Source organism: Pseudopipra pipra, chromosome 1 (genome assembly GCF_036250125.1).
Source record: "Pseudopipra pipra isolate bDixPip1 chromosome 1, bDixPip1.hap1, whole genome shotgun sequence".
In the NCBI taxonomy this organism is placed as follows: Eukaryota; Metazoa; Chordata; class Aves; order Passeriformes; family Pipridae; genus Pseudopipra; species Pseudopipra pipra.
Window position 1 is genome coordinate 19,267,335 of NC_087549.1, and position 17,194 is coordinate 19,284,528.

At 37.6% G+C, this 17,194-nt stretch overlaps 1 protein-coding gene across 6 annotated transcripts in view; it reads right to left on the minus strand.

Annotated features, from left to right (window-relative positions):
* Positions 1 to 17,194, minus strand: part of ZFPM2 (zinc finger protein, FOG family member 2) — a 309,968-nt gene that overhangs the window by 101,333 nt on the left and 191,441 nt on the right. For all 6 annotated transcript variants that reach the window (XM_064646901.1, XM_064646870.1, XM_064646863.1 and 3 more), the window contains one exon: positions 9,757 to 9,868. In XM_064646901.1, the coding sequence (XP_064502971.1) occupies positions 9,757 to 9,868 (112 nt within the window). The remainder of the gene's footprint in view (positions 1 to 9,756; positions 9,869 to 17,194) is intronic.

The window sequence follows — 17,194 nt, forward strand, 5'->3', positions numbered from 1 at the left end:
CTTTAAAAATGTTAGCTAGGACTTATTCTTTCTATCTTCTAAACTCTTTTACAAATAATATTTCCTCCCAACAACTACTAACCTGTGATAATATAATTGCTCAGAATAGCTGGAGCCGCCCATGCAAAAGTATATACTGCAGCTATAGGAAGAGATTTCACACCTTTCTGTAGCTTGAGTGAAACCCTAACTGAGGCCCGAGGTTTTGGTTTTTATTGTTATAGATTTATATGCATGTATCCATGTGTATATACCTGTATACTATGATATTATCATAGAAAATTATCTTAGGTGCAAATTCTGCTCCAGAAACAAGCCTTGGTTCTGCATGCCACTGACCAATTCAGTCATGTACATCACCACTCAGTTACAGAACATCTCTACTAAATCTACTTCAACATTGCAACTAACTTCAAGTATCATAATTTAAGCACACTCTAGCTTAAAAGAGTTTCTGTTTCACAGCGTCACATTGCCCCACATGCCCCAACAGAATTAAACTGAAACAAGAAACAAAACAAAACAAAAATCTAAAATAGCATTTTTCTCTGTGCTTTTTCAAAAGAAATTACATTTTTAAAAAACTGCTAAGTTTTATCCGTGTTAGCAGTAACAGGGGTTTCCTTAGATATTAAACCAACATTGAAGCAGGTTGCAACTTCTTCATACTTTCTTCAGTTTTCTTCAGAGAAGACTAAAACAGTGAGAAGACTAATGGATGCTCCAGCCCTGATGAGAAGAGGGGCAGCTGAAGGCACTGTGAGCATCCTGCTTCAAGTACATTTTGCACTATGCTGGAGTTCTTTCCCTAACCTCTGGTCTCCCTTCTCCCCATTTCACTATACACACTTCATAACCTGCCTCAAAAAACAGGGTGCAATTACCATTGCATTAGGAAAAATAGATGTGTTCTGCAGTGCTGGCCTCAGCACCATGGCACCCTGCTGTGAAGTCCTGCTCCTTGTAGCCTCTGCCTACAGTACTGAGCAGTGCTGGAATGCCATGGGAGAAGGAGAGAAATGCTGACATCGATCTTTGTATCAGAGAGTACACAGATTGATCCCTAGGATCAATAGAGAGGTCAGGATTCAGTCACACATGATCCCTAGCTACAGCTCTTATATAATTCCTGAAAGACAATGGAGGGAGATATATGTATGGATGTGACCAAGGGTTATACCTTGATCCCATTTTCTGTTTAAGGAGACCTACACACCAGAAGAACTTTTTTTCAATTCCTTTCAGCTCTAAATCCATTTTCCTGAGCATAAAACAAATCTCAGTGTCCCTGGTATTGCAACAGAAGTTATCAATTTCCTTTAACATATACATTGCTTTCAGACTTCTCTAATGTTAGTAAGTCTCTTTAAGCTCCTAAATTAACAATGAGAACAAAAAAAGCACAAATTGCTTTTAAAAGTAACATAGATTCTAAATATCATCAATAAATAAGGTAGGATCCAAAATATGACTAGGGAATTTGGGAAGAGAGAGCTCCTGTTGTCTGTGTAATCAAGCACAGGAATCACCTGCTGGAGTCTCCAGAGTAGCAAGAATAGGAGCTTAGGGACTTATAATAAATCACTGACTTGCAGGTCACTTAAGTGGCCAAAAAACACTTGAATGCCAGCCATGGTGCCATAATAATGATCTCGCTTGTAAGCTGCTAAAGACAAAACACATCCAACATGATTTTAACATTGCATTCCAGGCAGCCCAGCTCCACAGCCCACTTGGACATCACGGCTGCACATCACAGGTTTTCCTTGGAGCTTGGAACCTTGAATATAAAAGAGTCTTCCTTTGATTATTACCACTAGGCATAAACCGTTTAGAGGTAAGGGACACAGAATTCTCACACTGCACTGTCCATTATACACACAGCTACCTTGAAAGGGAGAAGAATATATTCCTACATTTTTCAGCTTTTGCTTGTACATGGCACACCATTAGTTTGCCTTGTATCACAAATACAAATTTGATAGGAATCACTATAAAACAGGCTGCAGATTAATCCAGCCCCCTTTCCTCACATACAGACATTTTATACTTAGCACCAATGGAGCTGCCTGAAAAGAATGACCCAGGTTTGATATTAGGCTTCTAGGTCATGGTTTCACCTTGACAACAGCTCTTTCATTTCAAGCAGTAACATTTGCCAGGATCCCTAAGGTGTTTTCATTTTTGTCAAGAAGTGTAGGAGAAAAAAAAGTATGAAAAAAATGATAAATCTTAATTCATAAGCTACAGGACTATCTCTGTGTCTCCAGCACAAAACTTCAAATCCAATTCAGGACCTGGATGTGTATTAGAAGTCTGCAGATTTAAACCTTGTCCACCATGATCAAACTGGATTTATGGAGCATCATAACTCTCCAGACACCATCCAGCAGCTTATTAATTTAATAGACTCCTGTCCATTCCATGATGTTCCTGCCCTGACAGTCTCTCAAGATAAGGTGAAAGCCTTTTGACAGGACAGAGTGCATATATATTTTCTTCTGTTTTCTTGTGGATGGGGTTGTCGACAACTTGAAATGTGTGGCTCAGCAAATTTGTTTTTTTTTTTTTTTTCCTTCCCTCTTGCTTTGCAGGGAAGATGACAAAGGTAATGGTACCACGAGCACCAAGGGTCACAAGGTTATTGCAGTCTACGTAGCATAACGGATACAAAACCCAATTTAATTAAAAATAAAACACATTTAGCATCTATATCACATCCTGAAAATAAGGACAATATTTTTCTTTAACTGATTTCTAAATGACTGATTCTACTGAAACTGACTTAGAAAAATGAGGGACAAATACATATATTGAAAAAAATAAAAAAATCTCTGCATTCTGTTTACATTTATTGCTGCCAGTGGTCTCAATGGTTGAGGTTATATTTCTTTTCACATGGTCACAATAGGAAGTACATATTGGGCTTCTTTTCCATCTTGAATATCTCATAGGTGACTTATAGAATCAGTGTACAATTTTTTAAATCTTCAGTCCAAAAAATATAATTCTGTGCAAATCATGTCAGTATTCTGCCTATTTTCTTGTCTCTTCAAATGAAAAACAATTCCAATTTCAAACTATGAAATAAACTGCATAATAAGTGATAAGAAGAACATAAGAAAAAGAGACCCAAAACAATATACATACAAAAACAACCTAAAAAAAATTTGGCTGATATGTAAATGTAATTCAAACAAAATATAATTTTGTTCAATAATGAACAAAAGCATTTTCATGTTGGAAGTAGAAATATAGTTGTACATCTGCATTTCTTGTCATTTTCCCTTTATTATCTACATGCTTAGAATTTAAAGGCCATGTAATAATTCACTGTATGCTATTATATACATATCCATAAAGATGCATAAAACAACATTTTTATTGTAGGTAATTAAGACAATATACAAGGCCCTGACCTCTAACTCCCTAAAGTAGAAAACTGCCCATTGGATCTATTTGTAGAGGTAAAAAATAAAAATAAGGAAAAAGTACAGTCCTGCTTCCTGAGTTCTTTGAAGCTGAATAGTGTTTGAATTAAGTCTACAACACTGTGTCTGCCATAAGTAATAAGGACCACTAGTGATGGGGACAAAATATTTTCTTCTGTGGCCAGCAAGGAAATTACCAGGACTGATTTGCAATAGTTTCGTTTGCAATGGTGCCATTTGGCATCCTGCCTTCTCAACATCCCTGCAAAACCAAACATGGAGCCTGACATCTACTTGCCTACCAATCACTCCCATTATGTCTGTATCACGACACATTCTTCCAATGACTGTGAAAGCAGATATATCATTTCATGTAAGCATTATACACACAATTATAACTCTATTAAGAAATACTTTGCAATTTTTCAGTATTGTGAAAAAGAAATCTAAAACAAGCTCTTTCATGGACCTTTGATATTCAGGTAAGTGTCAGATGTATGCTGTTGAAAACTCAGATGTTTTTGTCAGTGGATACAAAGAAAAACAAAAACCTTTAGCACCACCAAAGGCTTCAGCACACTGTTTAGCTAATGGAGGTATCCAGTAGGACAGGAGATACTGCAGTTTTCTGATTGTCCATGTGGAACAGACTAAGTAAATACACTCGATTTGCTTTTAATAGTATGTGGAAAGAAGCCCCTTGCAATCTAAAATATATGCCCCAAGTTAACCTTCGGCCTACTAAACAACTTGTTCTCTGACCCAGACCAAATTATACTCATACTCTAATGCAGCAGTGTTTAAACTCCTTATGATGTTTGACCTGTGTCTCATTAAGGTCCCTGATGCTGTATGTTTGTGGTACAATGTACCATTACATTGCCTGAAGTTGTAGGGACAAAAAAAGAGTATTTGCTGGCTGAAAACTCTTTTGCTCAGGAAAACATGGTATCAAGGATCTCACAGAACAATCAAGAAAAGTAATCCTCTGTCACTAAAGGAATATTTAAGAGCCTTTCTGTTGCAACACTTGAATTTTCCTGCATGTTAAAAATTAGAATGTTTACTTTAAATTAGTAAAATTAATTAAAAATTGCCTTCAATTTTTACTAGTAATTTCATGTGACCTTTTCACAGTGTTTGTGTCTTCAACATACGGCACATACATCAGCTAAATAACTCACCCCAGTGCCAGTGAATTTAGTAAAGAATTAGGTATTTCCTGACTTATTTTAAGTGAACCATGGGGCCATGCAGCCAGTGGAAGCCCCAGAAGGGTCAAGCACAGCTCTCCGCCTCTAGCCCCGACTTCTGCCCTGCCCTCTCCACTCTGCTGCCTTTCCTCGAGCTGCTATTTATAAATTAGCTACCTGACACAGTTTCAGTGTGGGCAGCTGTCATTTTAACTAATATCATCCTGTAAATCCACACTAACAGGCTTCTTCTCTGTTGTGATTGGAGAATAGACTTTCTTGGGCAGCTTTCAAAAGCTGCATCTGTTTGATCAAGCACCCATCCCTCAGCTGTGTGGAGCAGCACTCCCCCGCATTCACTCCCCCCTCTCTCCGTTTCTGCGTTCACCAAAAGAAAATGACAATTCTTGGATCTCACCCTTAGGCAACATTCTCCCTAGCAAGGATTTTGTTATAGTTGCTCAGTGGGCATTGACTGTGATTTCACTTATGGAGACATGGAGGCTTTTTACGGCATTTGGTATCATGTGTCTGCACCACTGGCACAATTAACAGGAGCATCCTGTGGAATCACTTACGAAGATGTCATGCAGTGCCTGTGGAACCGCGCTGGGGTGAGGATGGCTTTTCTCCTCCAGCATCCTCTCAGAAATAACGAAGGGCATAAACTATTCAGTGAGGCCAGGCAGAGGAGGAAATAACATCCATAAATCACTAATGGAAATGCAAAACCGAACACTGCCTCACACAAACTGAGACAATTGCTGGCTTAAGAAGTGTGCTGTGGCTCCCTCCTTTTTGGCAGCCACACCTGACCCCATCCCACTACCCCATGTGCCAGCACCCATCCCTCTCCCTCCAAGGGGTAGCCTGCCAAGTGGTCATTTTCTGATTCAGGCTTTGCAGCAGGAGATGTGCCCCACGGCTGCCACCTGGCCGGCAGCATGCTCAGTGGTACACAACGCAACCCAACCGGCCCGGACACACGTTACACATGTTGGTTTTCCTGCACAGAGTTATCCTGTGGTGCTCTGCAATCAATTACTGTTATACCACCATCATTAATAATTTTCTTAATGAAAATGATTCTGTTGATCTCCGTTGTATTTTAATTATCAGAGTTAAGCATAATTACACTGCAGCTCTGAGCTGGCATGTAGACTCCTTTAGGGCGCAATTTTGTTTTAACACACTGATAATGTAATTTTACATTGTGTCAGTTGTTTAGTTATTATCCAGTCGTACAATTCCGCTGTATTCCTGATAACAGATAATAACCTTAGCACCTCCTATATCCTGAAGTCATTTAAAAAGCAATATTGGAATTTCACAACTAGCTAACTTAATCGCCTTATGATTTTATAATTCCCACAGCTAAATATTTGTACAGACACCCTGTTTTAACAATGCCACTAAACATATGGTATCCATACATTTCACATAAATGGTTTAAATACTATCTAGGAAAATGTCTGTTATATGAGCATGGTTTTTAGTCTGTGCAACTGTGTTTTTTACACTGTTTCTATTCTGGTCAGTCAAAATTTAATTTTTAAAATTGTTGCTGTCCTAGTGAGAGATTTGCAGTAAATACCCCAGCCCCCTCCTAGCTTGTGAGGTGACTCCTACCTGTGGTCTTAGAGATTTTCCAGGTCTGGTGAACAACTCTGTTAGGCACAAATGTTTCTCAAGTACACCATTTGGCAATGACCATACAGTTCATGTATCTATACTTTCTAACAATATATCTTGCCTGAATTACACTGTAGCTGTTTTTAAAAATAACATATTTATAATTCTAGATAAGCTAAAATTCATAAAATCTGTCTCTCAAATCTCAGTTTCTAGGACATATCTCAAATTAGTAAATAGACTGTTTTTGAAACATAAGAGAAGTCTGAGGTAAATATTGAAAAAAAGAGCATTTTTTTAGAAATATAATTACAGTTGTAAAAGTTTCCTTGTCCTAGTATTGGGGAAAGGTAGTTATAAAAATACAGGTAGTGATCCTAGACTAAGTAGAATAATTAGAATACCACTAATTTCAAATGCTGAATATTTATTTCATAGCTATTCACTCAATTTATTCTGATGTGTGTTTTTTAATAACTGTTTTCTTCATCTAAAGATTTGTGATTCCACTGTAATAACTCAGCAATATAATCCTATATGTGTACATCACATATATACACACATACATATGCACACACACTTTCTGTGTTTGCTTCTTTAGGGAAAATATTTTATGGAGAACATTGAAGGGAAATAGGGAGTTAGCTGGCCAGCACAAATTCTTTTTTAATAAAACCTGCATTCTAGGCACCTATCCCCATGATTATTCTGTGTGCAATATGTGGGTGATCACAGTGCTCACAGTGTCTAGTGAACTGGAAATCAGACTAACATTCCTATGTTCTTCTGAAAGATCTGGGGAAAATTCTGCTCTCACAGATATCACTGTAATAAGCTAAAAGGAAATATGGCATGTGCTTCTGAGTCAGCAACTGATCGACCAGCACCATGTACTTCTAGCCAATTCTAAACTTATCTTTCTCTTAGAAATGTGCCTATTTACTCCACTCATCTCATCTTGAGTATAGTATGGAAAACAGCTTCCAGGTGACCAAATCTGCTACATAGACAATTCCACACATTTGTTCAGCTAACTGCTTTCAGAAATAACAATGTATTGCTAAGCAAACTAACAAAATTATACACATGCAACTACAACATAACATCGAATTACAGCTACATGCCAGCTGACACCGTTTCATTAGAAGTAATGGCACTGTAGGAGACAGAAAGCTAACACAAATCAAAGCAATGTAATCTGGAATGATGAGATACAAATTGAAGGAAGAAACATTATTCTATTTATTTATTTTACCATCTTCTATTTGACATTGTTTTGTGATCCAAGTCAATTAATCTTTCTAGTAAAAAAATCCCAGCAGAGCTCAAGGCAAGAGTAAGTGCTTAATGACTGACAGAACAGCCACCTCAAAGTGAAAAGAAAGGAACAGAATGCAGTGAAGGCAAAGCATATCTATAACTTATTTCCTGCATTAATTTAGTGAAGTAGTAGGTTTTAAACATGTATTTATCCTCAAATTTACCCTCAACTTTAGTTATAATAGACATCTCTGGTAAAGACAATAGAATTCACCATGAGTATTGTGTAACTGTCTCATCATACCTTGTTAACCAAGTACTAAAATAACCAGTATAATCAGTGAAAAAAAATCCACCACCTTTGAATGAAAAAACTAATGTTTTAGGCTAATCATATGGTATCAAACTGAAGCAAGTTCTCAGTATTTGACAAAAAAAATTGTATTTCGGTAGAATAAATCTGACAGATAGCACTGAAACTGTCTAATGAATTAGTTAGTGTTAGTAAAGTACTTTGAAGATGAAAAGTCCAACTGGTAAATATGTGCTAAAGAATGTAATACCTGATAAGATATCATCCTATGGGAATTTGCAGAAGCTATATTTTGGAGGGAAAGTAGTTTCCCATTACATTAAAACGTTGTTGCAGGAAAGTTTGCCTGTGATCATTCAACACTATGAACAGCAAACTGCAGCTCTGGAGTCATGAGAAAAGCTTCACTGTGTTCGTTACTCAGAGCACTTTGCTGCTTCTTCCACTTGGGCTGCAATCAGCAAGCTGTAAAGGGAGGGCAGCTCAACCCTTTTTAGATCTGAGCCCAGTTCTCTAGTACTGCAGGTGTTTCAGGTTGTAGAATGAATGTGTTGACATTCTGTAATTATAATAGAAAGAATTTATAAGACCCTGGTGTGCGAACCATTTTTAACATGCAAATTCCCTGTTTTCAGCGTTTCAACTTTCAAAGGCTTGTGGCAGTTTAAAAGCAATCCTCTTATAAGTGTATAAATTGCAATGATTATAGGAACAAGTTGTAATTGTTTCTAGTAAGTTTTTAGGAGTCTTTGATGTTATGATTAGTGTTTTGTATGTTAATATATTGATATGGATGCTTATTTGCCTGGATGCTTGTATGCTGAAATGGTCACTAGGTTGCCTCAGCAAACAAATCTTTGATCTCAGTAGGTCTGTTCGGTTAGAAATAAAACCTAAAAGAAATTAAACAAGAACAGTGCATGTTCTGAAGTATTCACAAAGTGCTGAGATTGGTGATTGAAATACAAGGAAGGAAAGTCATAGTTTTGCAACCTGATCTTTAGGGTGAATGCCAAACACAGCTACACTAAGTAAGTTAATTTTATTCCATATATTCAAGTGGTGTTTTGTTTATATTTTTTTTTTTTTTAACGTACTGTAACGATTCCATAACTGCATTTAAAAGCTTTCACAGTGACTGACTGGACAGTGTGGTGCATAGTCCATGGTGCTATGGACTGAACCTGAGACTCTTTGGGTTGTTTAAAGATGCAAGACAAAAGCCTTTGCATCTTGAACCAAAGGAGCTGTTAGATGTGGTAGGTTAGATAAAGCAAGTTTGGTAGGGAGCCTCATAAGAACTTGTACTGGCTTGAGCAAATCTGACAATTCACATAAGACAGAAGTGCTACCCATTACAACGAGCTAATACATTTCAGTGAAGCATCATCACATTCAGGCTACTACACAGAGACTGGAATGTCAGAGGTGACAACCCTGAAACCCAGTTCCAGTTATCCTCTGTTACCATGCTGACATAAAGTCTTTTCATAGTCCAATCAAGTCCTCGCTCTTCTTACAAAACTGGATTTCAGTTACTAGTCTACAATGTAACGTAACGTAACATGGAGAAATGATATCCAGTATGCCCAATAAAATGCCCAAAAGAATTCATCTATTCAAAGTGTATAGACTTTACTGATGTTTCCCAAGAGGCACTAACTCTCAGAGAGAAATGGATGGTATGTCTTATGTCATCTGATGTCCTTCAGTGTTTAAAAAGCAGTTAATAAACTGCAGAGACTATGTGGGGTTTTTATATAACTAAAATTAAAAAAAAAGGCAAAACCAGAACGTGGGAGGAAAATGAGAGGGAAAACTGACATTAAGGGGAGACATACTATTAATTTTCCTATTATGCAACAGGTATATGTTTGTCTCAGTAGCTCACACAGGAAAGTAGAGAAAAAAATAAGCTTGTGTTTACCTTTGCTGTACACAATGCAGTTGTTTTTGTTGTCTTCTACTCCTTGCCAAGTCACATCCAGCAACCACTTGGGGCCAGCAGTCAGTACCATAGGGACTGAAGCCTTTGTCTTCTGTAGGAAGGACGATAACAAACAGATGCCATTTGCTTGCCTTGATTAAGAACTTGAATAATAATAGTAATAATAATTTTATTTGCAAACAACAAAAGCTCCAAATCCATCAGCCAAGTTCTTATTCCTCTGCCTCAGGATTTTTTTTAAGAAGACACAAGCAGGAAGCTTTAGTTCTTTCATTGACTGAATGGTGAAACTATTATCAAGGATTTTTCCGAATGATATTGGATCAGATCTCCAAGATTAAGCAGATCTCTGGTGGCTGAGAATTATAAAGGGAATGCAGATGACTTTCACAGCAAAGAGCCAAGTGTTTAGAAGTGAACTTTAGACACATTGTACATTATTATCAACAGGATCTCACTATTTCCTGAAACAGACAGGAAAGAATTTAAAGAATCGGTATCCATTTCAAAGATCTGTCCTGGGTAACATCTGTATTATCACAGGAAATAGTTGTGAATGGATAATGGAATTTTCCCTCCTTTGCTATGTGTTGATGTGTGATTTTACTATGTCTGAAATCATAATAATGCTAAATATTCACTGGACTTTGTCTCCACAAAGACTAAAATACAAGTTGCATTAATCCATTGAAAGGCTCAAAAGTAAAGCATGGCATTACCACACCTGAAAGGCATGGAGTCAATTTAATAAAACCATCTCCTGTCCATATTTCATACTCTATATTTAGAGAATTTGGTATTTGAGGACCTAAGGCAGAGGCCTCAAATTTATTAACATTTAACTCCCGTGGGCAATCCTGAGTTTGTCAGTATGTGGCACTGAGATGACACTTAGGCTTCTGTCATTCACAGTTCTTTTTCTCTGTATCAAGAAAGAAACCACAACAGAGAGTACAAACTACAACAGTCACAACATAACTTTTAATTGTTTTTTTCTCCTACAATATAATTCTGTCCAAGACATTCCAACCTTCTGCAAGAGAATTTAGTTATTTTTATATTCCACCAATAATTCTCTAGTTGGCTCCACTTACGTTCTATTGTGATATGACTAAGAGAGTAAAAAAAATTTAGATACAGAAAATCATAATGGACTTTCCAGATGCTTTGGCCACATTTATTATCTATGACTGTTCTAGAAATGTAGTGAAGTATAAAGAGTTACCACAGAACCTACTGAACTCACAAAATAGACAGGAAAATACTTATTGAAAATAAGATATTATTGAAAATGTTTTAGTTACATAAGATATAATTAATAATTATATAAAATATATAGTTACTATAATTATGATATACCAATATTTTAATAACGATTATAGAAAAATATATATTAAATATCACAGTTCTTCATAATTCAGGGTTTTTTTATCTTTTCAAGTTCCAGTAATGTTTTATCAAAGATAGTACTTTTTACTTAATTTTCACTTCAGATTTTGCATTTTTCATACAATTGTTTGGGCATAAGTCACGCTTCATCTATATGCACTCCATGACATTATTCATCCTCCATAAGTATTGGAAAAAACAGGTAGAAATGATGAATGAAATTAGGAGAAAGGAATGTAACATCTAGCAAAAATATACCTACCTAGTGTAAAAATACTGAAACCAGAGACATGCAATGTCTCAGTTCCTAATACTGTTTTTCTAAGGGAAGTTGCAGAAAGCATGTTTGCTAGAGTCAACGCAGCTGCATGCACTTATATTCTGAATTTACATTCTAATTAATAACTGACCAATAAACAAGACAATTTTATTAATTTTTAAAAAATTTGGTTATATTCCTACGTAAATTATCAAGAATCCTGATATTATCAGTTATGAAATCAGTGCAAAGTATTTACATATGGACTGCATGGAAAATAATGATGTAAACAAGGCATGAACCAAAAAAGAGCTGCAAGAGGTGAGATGAAAGGTAATCGAACTATCATCTCTATCTTCTATTATAGAAAAGTCTGGACTTCAGTGTAATTTACACCAAAACAGTGCTAAGGCTGCCATGGAAACAATGAAAAGTAGCTATTCCTCACACACCTGAGAATCATACCCGAATTAAATACAAGCTGTAACATGAATGTTAGTAACCACGGCTTCACAGCAATAATGTGGAGGAGGATCAGGACATGTTCCTACCACTTGCTGCATTTCTGCAACTGCCATTTCAGTTAAACCTTTAACATGTTTTTGTGCTTATATGTGCTCTCAGTCTCTGGTAATCCCACATACAAGCAAAAGACAGTGCAATATTATCCAGCTAGTGAACTTTTACAAGTACACCATAACTGATCAAGACATTCAAACAAGGGTTTTTTTTTCCTAAGTTGGTGGCCAAGTTGAAAAGCAGAACAAACCAAAATTCTCTTTTAAGTGCCGAAGGGATCATCTATTTAATTTTCACAAGATCTAATTCCTATTTCTGGTTTTCTTCTTTCCAGACGTCTGACATTACATTGTGTCTCTTCCATCTTTAAGGGTATTTATCTGCATTAAGGTGGTATCAAAAAGCCTCAAATAATATCAGGATCTTCTTGTGCTGGGCAATAGTTTATTATCTACATAGTCAGGACAAATAATACATCCTGGGAAAGGATTATACTTAACCACATACTGCTAAAGAAGAATGAGATGCAGAGATACCATTTGACTTTCTCATGAAGATTAGTCTCTCCCTTAGTAAAGGGGTGGACTTAGTCCCAGGCCACCACCCCAGTTTTCTCCAGACAAGGCAAGGAGCCCAGGCAGGTGCCTTATCCCTTCTGAGGCAAAGCAGGGACAGCAGCAGGTAGACTGAGCACCAGCAGCCAGCATATGTGTCTGCTTTGCCATTCCCCATTTACAGGGCTTTTTTGAAACTTAAAGAACTACATGGTTATCGCTAAATTAGCTTCCAGGTTGGCTTGGCAGTAAAACTCTTAATCAGCTCTGCAGCTGTAAGTGGTCTCTAAGCACTAGAGATAGACTGGAGGAGGAACAGGGTGTTTTGTTTCACAGCTCTTCTAGCCTAGAAGAACTGGTGGACACCTCAAAAGAATTTCCCATTCTCTCATAGCTCTGCGCCCAAGCTGCACAGATATGTAAATAAACTTCTTTTAATATGAAAGCGAAACTTCACAAGGCCCTGGCTGCTTGTAAAGCTTGGCAGCTCCACTGAAGGATATGAGCCATGGCTTGTCTTTGATGCACCTCACAGCCATACTGTGTGAGCTGTAAGGCAAGTCAGGACCATGGCAGCAGTTCTTGGGGTCTGGCATCCTGTGAGGTTCACACGTTCATAGGAGGTGTTCACCACCGAGAGAGGATTGCTCTTGTTGTGCCTTATTACACAGCAAGAACTGAAGCAAGCCTGCTGATTCAGGAAAGGCCATTTCCTTAAAATGGTTAAAATGAAAAGACCCCAGTTCAAGATAACAAGAAGCTATGGTTAAATCAGTCATGCCTTTATCACCTCAAGATTAGACTACTGCAATGCGCTATACCTGAGGCTACATTTTAAATCCATTTGAAAGCTGAAGCGGGTGCAGAATGCTGCAACCCGCTTCTAAAGCAGGATATCGTGCTTTGAGCGCATTACACCAGCGCTTTTTAATCTGCACTAAGTGTCTGTGGGATTTAAGGCACTGGTTACAATCTATGAAGCCTGGGACCTGTCTGTTTGAGATACCTAATTGAGACCTGCCAGGTCCTTTGTCTGAACTGTACAACCATGGCTGAGAACCACTGAGGAACATGAAAAAAGGCTTTCTTAGCTTGACATAGAAGAAAGTCTTCGCAAGGCAACATGTTCTTCATGACAGCTCTTCACCTTTGGGACGTCATCCCCCTTGAAGTAGTTCATGCACTGACTCTCACAGAGTTCTATGAAAATCATCCTGTAATTCATGAGATATACTTGTCATACTGTAAAATTTAGTTGGTCACTCCCAAAATAGTGGAGGTAGGTGTTACCTACTTTATGCTGTTGGAGTTTTTTTACAGTGCTATTAGGAATAACTCTAGCATAAGAAAGGTACCTTTTTACACAAAAAAAAAAGTTTTCCTGTCACAGGAGCAATAATATTTCAACTGCTTAGAAATAAGAATTCAAAAACTAAACATAATTTAATTTCGCCCTCCAAAAGAACTGCTACAAACTGGTCAAAAGCTTACAAAACATCCTGCCTACTGCCTATGTATAATCACAGGGCTCTGCTAACGTGGACGTCTGTAAGATGGGGCCATACAGTAGTAACTTCACATTTTATAAATGAGGGCACATTATAAAACCACAGTATTGTTCACTGCTCTACACTAGGTAAGTGTGCATTCTACACTTGAGTAATTTTTACCTGAAAATGCAATTTCTGCTAATGTCTTTGTGCCATAACTAGACAAATTTGACAAGGACAAGCAGGGTCAAAACTGTGATCTCTCAGGAAACAATTAGAATCAGCTAATGAGGATAAAAGAGGTCAGGCAGGCATCCACTTTTTACTAACCTTTGAAGCAACTGGACAAACAAGAGAGGTAACCCTCAATAAATGTTTATATTCAGTCAAGAGGTTAATGGAGATAAAAATAGCCATCACAGCAGGCTGAAAACAGTTTTGCACTCTTGCTAAAGGAATCAGTGCTGACAAGTAACATTAGATGGGCTCTTTCCTGAAAACATTTCTAACATATGATGTGTGTGGCCTGGTAGAAACTTGAGGAAACCTCGATGTTGAAGAGAAATACAGTATGATCAAGTAGTTTGAAGTCTGTGAAATTCTCATGTTAAATGCCAGATTGGTGCCAGCTGTTTCCCAAGAAGCTGTGCTGAAGCAAGAAACAGATACTGAGCTACTGAGCTCATGTTCAGTAAGTCACTGTGACACAACTATCCTGTCCAAGGCATGGCATTCCAAGAAGCGTTTGACATTATTTAAGGAGATGTACTGATACCCAGGGGCTGTCTTTCCAATTGTATTTTGGTTCCTGCAAACAGATTTTCTTTCTAAATCTCCCAAAGAGCCTTACTACCCATGAAAGATACAGAAGGTTACCAAGATGTCTTCGTGCCCTTTGAGAAAGTTCTCATGCCCCACTGTGTAGTGTTACTTTATGTAGTCAATTAAAACAAAGAGTATACAGTGAGGGGAGCTGTAAATATACCTCAGGTGCCTTCAGATGCAAGTATGGGATAGTAAAACATCAGTTAATACACCAGTGGAGGTTTCTACTTTGAAATTCAATTTAAATTCAATTGTATCATCACAGGGTTGACACCTTCTCACATGCTGAAACTGCAGAACATCCCCTCTAGAGAGGTTAAGTTCACCTTTGATGGTCACCATATTCAATACAGCAATTTATAAGCTCATCAAATCAGTTCATCTGGGAAGGTCTCCTAAGAGTCATTCTGGACCAAACAAAAGAAGAGACTTGCATAGGTCTCAGACTAGGCCAAATATTAATTAATATTTGTTTTAAGATGTTTTTGAATAATAAGAAGAGTGATAACTCCATTTTATCACCTCACACTTACACTGACTGTCTCAATGTATTTCTTTACCATATAACTGGTTATAAATTCATCAAGTCCTAAAACAATGTCATCTAAACAGCTCAGTGGACAGATACAGATACGCATTTTGTGGTTAATTTGTATGCAATCAGCTGGACTGTCTTTCCATTTCTGTATCTTCCTTGAAAAATCTTAAGTTTTTTCCAAGGAGGATTCAGTCTTGGAAGAACAGTTATCTCAAAGGCTTTTCTAGAAAACCTGCCAGTCAAGGCCTGTGGCAGCACTTAACAGTGCCACGTCTTTATCTTTTGGACATGCAAAGGCAACTCCTCTCCACTCACACAACACTGGAGTTGTCAGGAGGTTTTCAATGTTGTGGTTCCATGCTGATGACAACATCACCAAATAAAGCAAAGGCATGGCAGTCTCCAGCCTGTAAACACCCACCCAGGAATCTTGCAATTGCATCAGGATTTCAGCTTTCACAGCCTCCAATCTCTGTTGGTGAGATCTTGAAACTTAAACTAAATGAAAAAGAAATTTTGCAGTCCGTAGTCCTTGTGGTTGAAAAAAAAAACCCAACCCAAAAACTTTGAAAACGTGATACAAACATAATGAATGCAGTTAATTTCACCTAAATCTGTAGAGATCCTGGGATAACTGAGTTACTACTTTACAGCTTTATAGGATCCAGTGTTTCAGAGGAGTGTTCAAGTACCATCCATCAGATACCCATCTACATGAAGAGAGTCAAGAGTATACAAGAACCTGTATACCCGCACAGACAAATTGTTGCTTGTGATGGGCCATGAAACTAGTGGTGGAAAAAAGAAAGAAGTTACTTCTCAGTATCTTTTTTGATGATAACAGAAGAAAAAGAATTGGTAACATTTGAAGAGGCTGGTCAAATCAAAGCCTTTTAATGTTTCAAATACAAATAAGGGGGGAAAAAATGTACACACAGATGGAATCCCAACAGACAGCTGGGATTCCCTGCAACTGAGAAACCCTGCTGTTTACCCCAAGAGATCATCACTTGTCAAGTGGCAAAACTGAACATACATTTCACCATGTATCTATCACCACTATGTACATTTCATCCACAAACCTAAAGCAGACCAAAGAAATTATTCAAACAAAAAAACCTCACACTCCAGGTATGTTAATATTTTCCAACGCTTGTCAGGATTTCAGTATGATTCCAAATTTTTTATTGCTATCAAATATGCCTTCCTGATGTAAATTAAATGTGCACTAAACATGGGGATCATTTTGTGTTACCTAGCTAGAATACATTTTTTTTCAAATCTGTAAAACAAACAAAAATCAAATGTCACTGTAACTTAGGTACAAAGTAATGCTGTCAAAAGCAACTTCAGTTTGTTCTGTTTAATCCAGGATGTCCTTAGAATTCATCTTCAAATTTAAACCAGGAAGGTTTAAATTAATCCAGATTCTATAGCACTTTGTCCTAGCTGAGAGTCTTGGTGATTTCTTCTGACTGTTCCTGTGGCCCTGGAGGAGGTGACAATTAATTCATTGGAACAGGAATGTAAAAGCTGGAAACTGGATCTCCGAACACTCAATGATCTTCCACTGCCCATATCACCCTGTCTTGACAGACTTTCTACTCCCGTCCTTCTCTCCTATTAAGTCTTCATCTGGCTTCACTCCACAGCTGCTCCTCCCCTGCCCTGTCCTCCCACCTTTTCTTTTTCCCCCATTGTATATATACCTAACTATGTATAGGTAACTTCTCCCTTTCTCAAAGAGCATGGGATGGATAGCAGTGTATTTTGCCTTGACTTTCTCATTTTATTTTTCCTATTACACTCTGTCCTGTTCATTTTGTTCCTTGGGAAAGCAGTA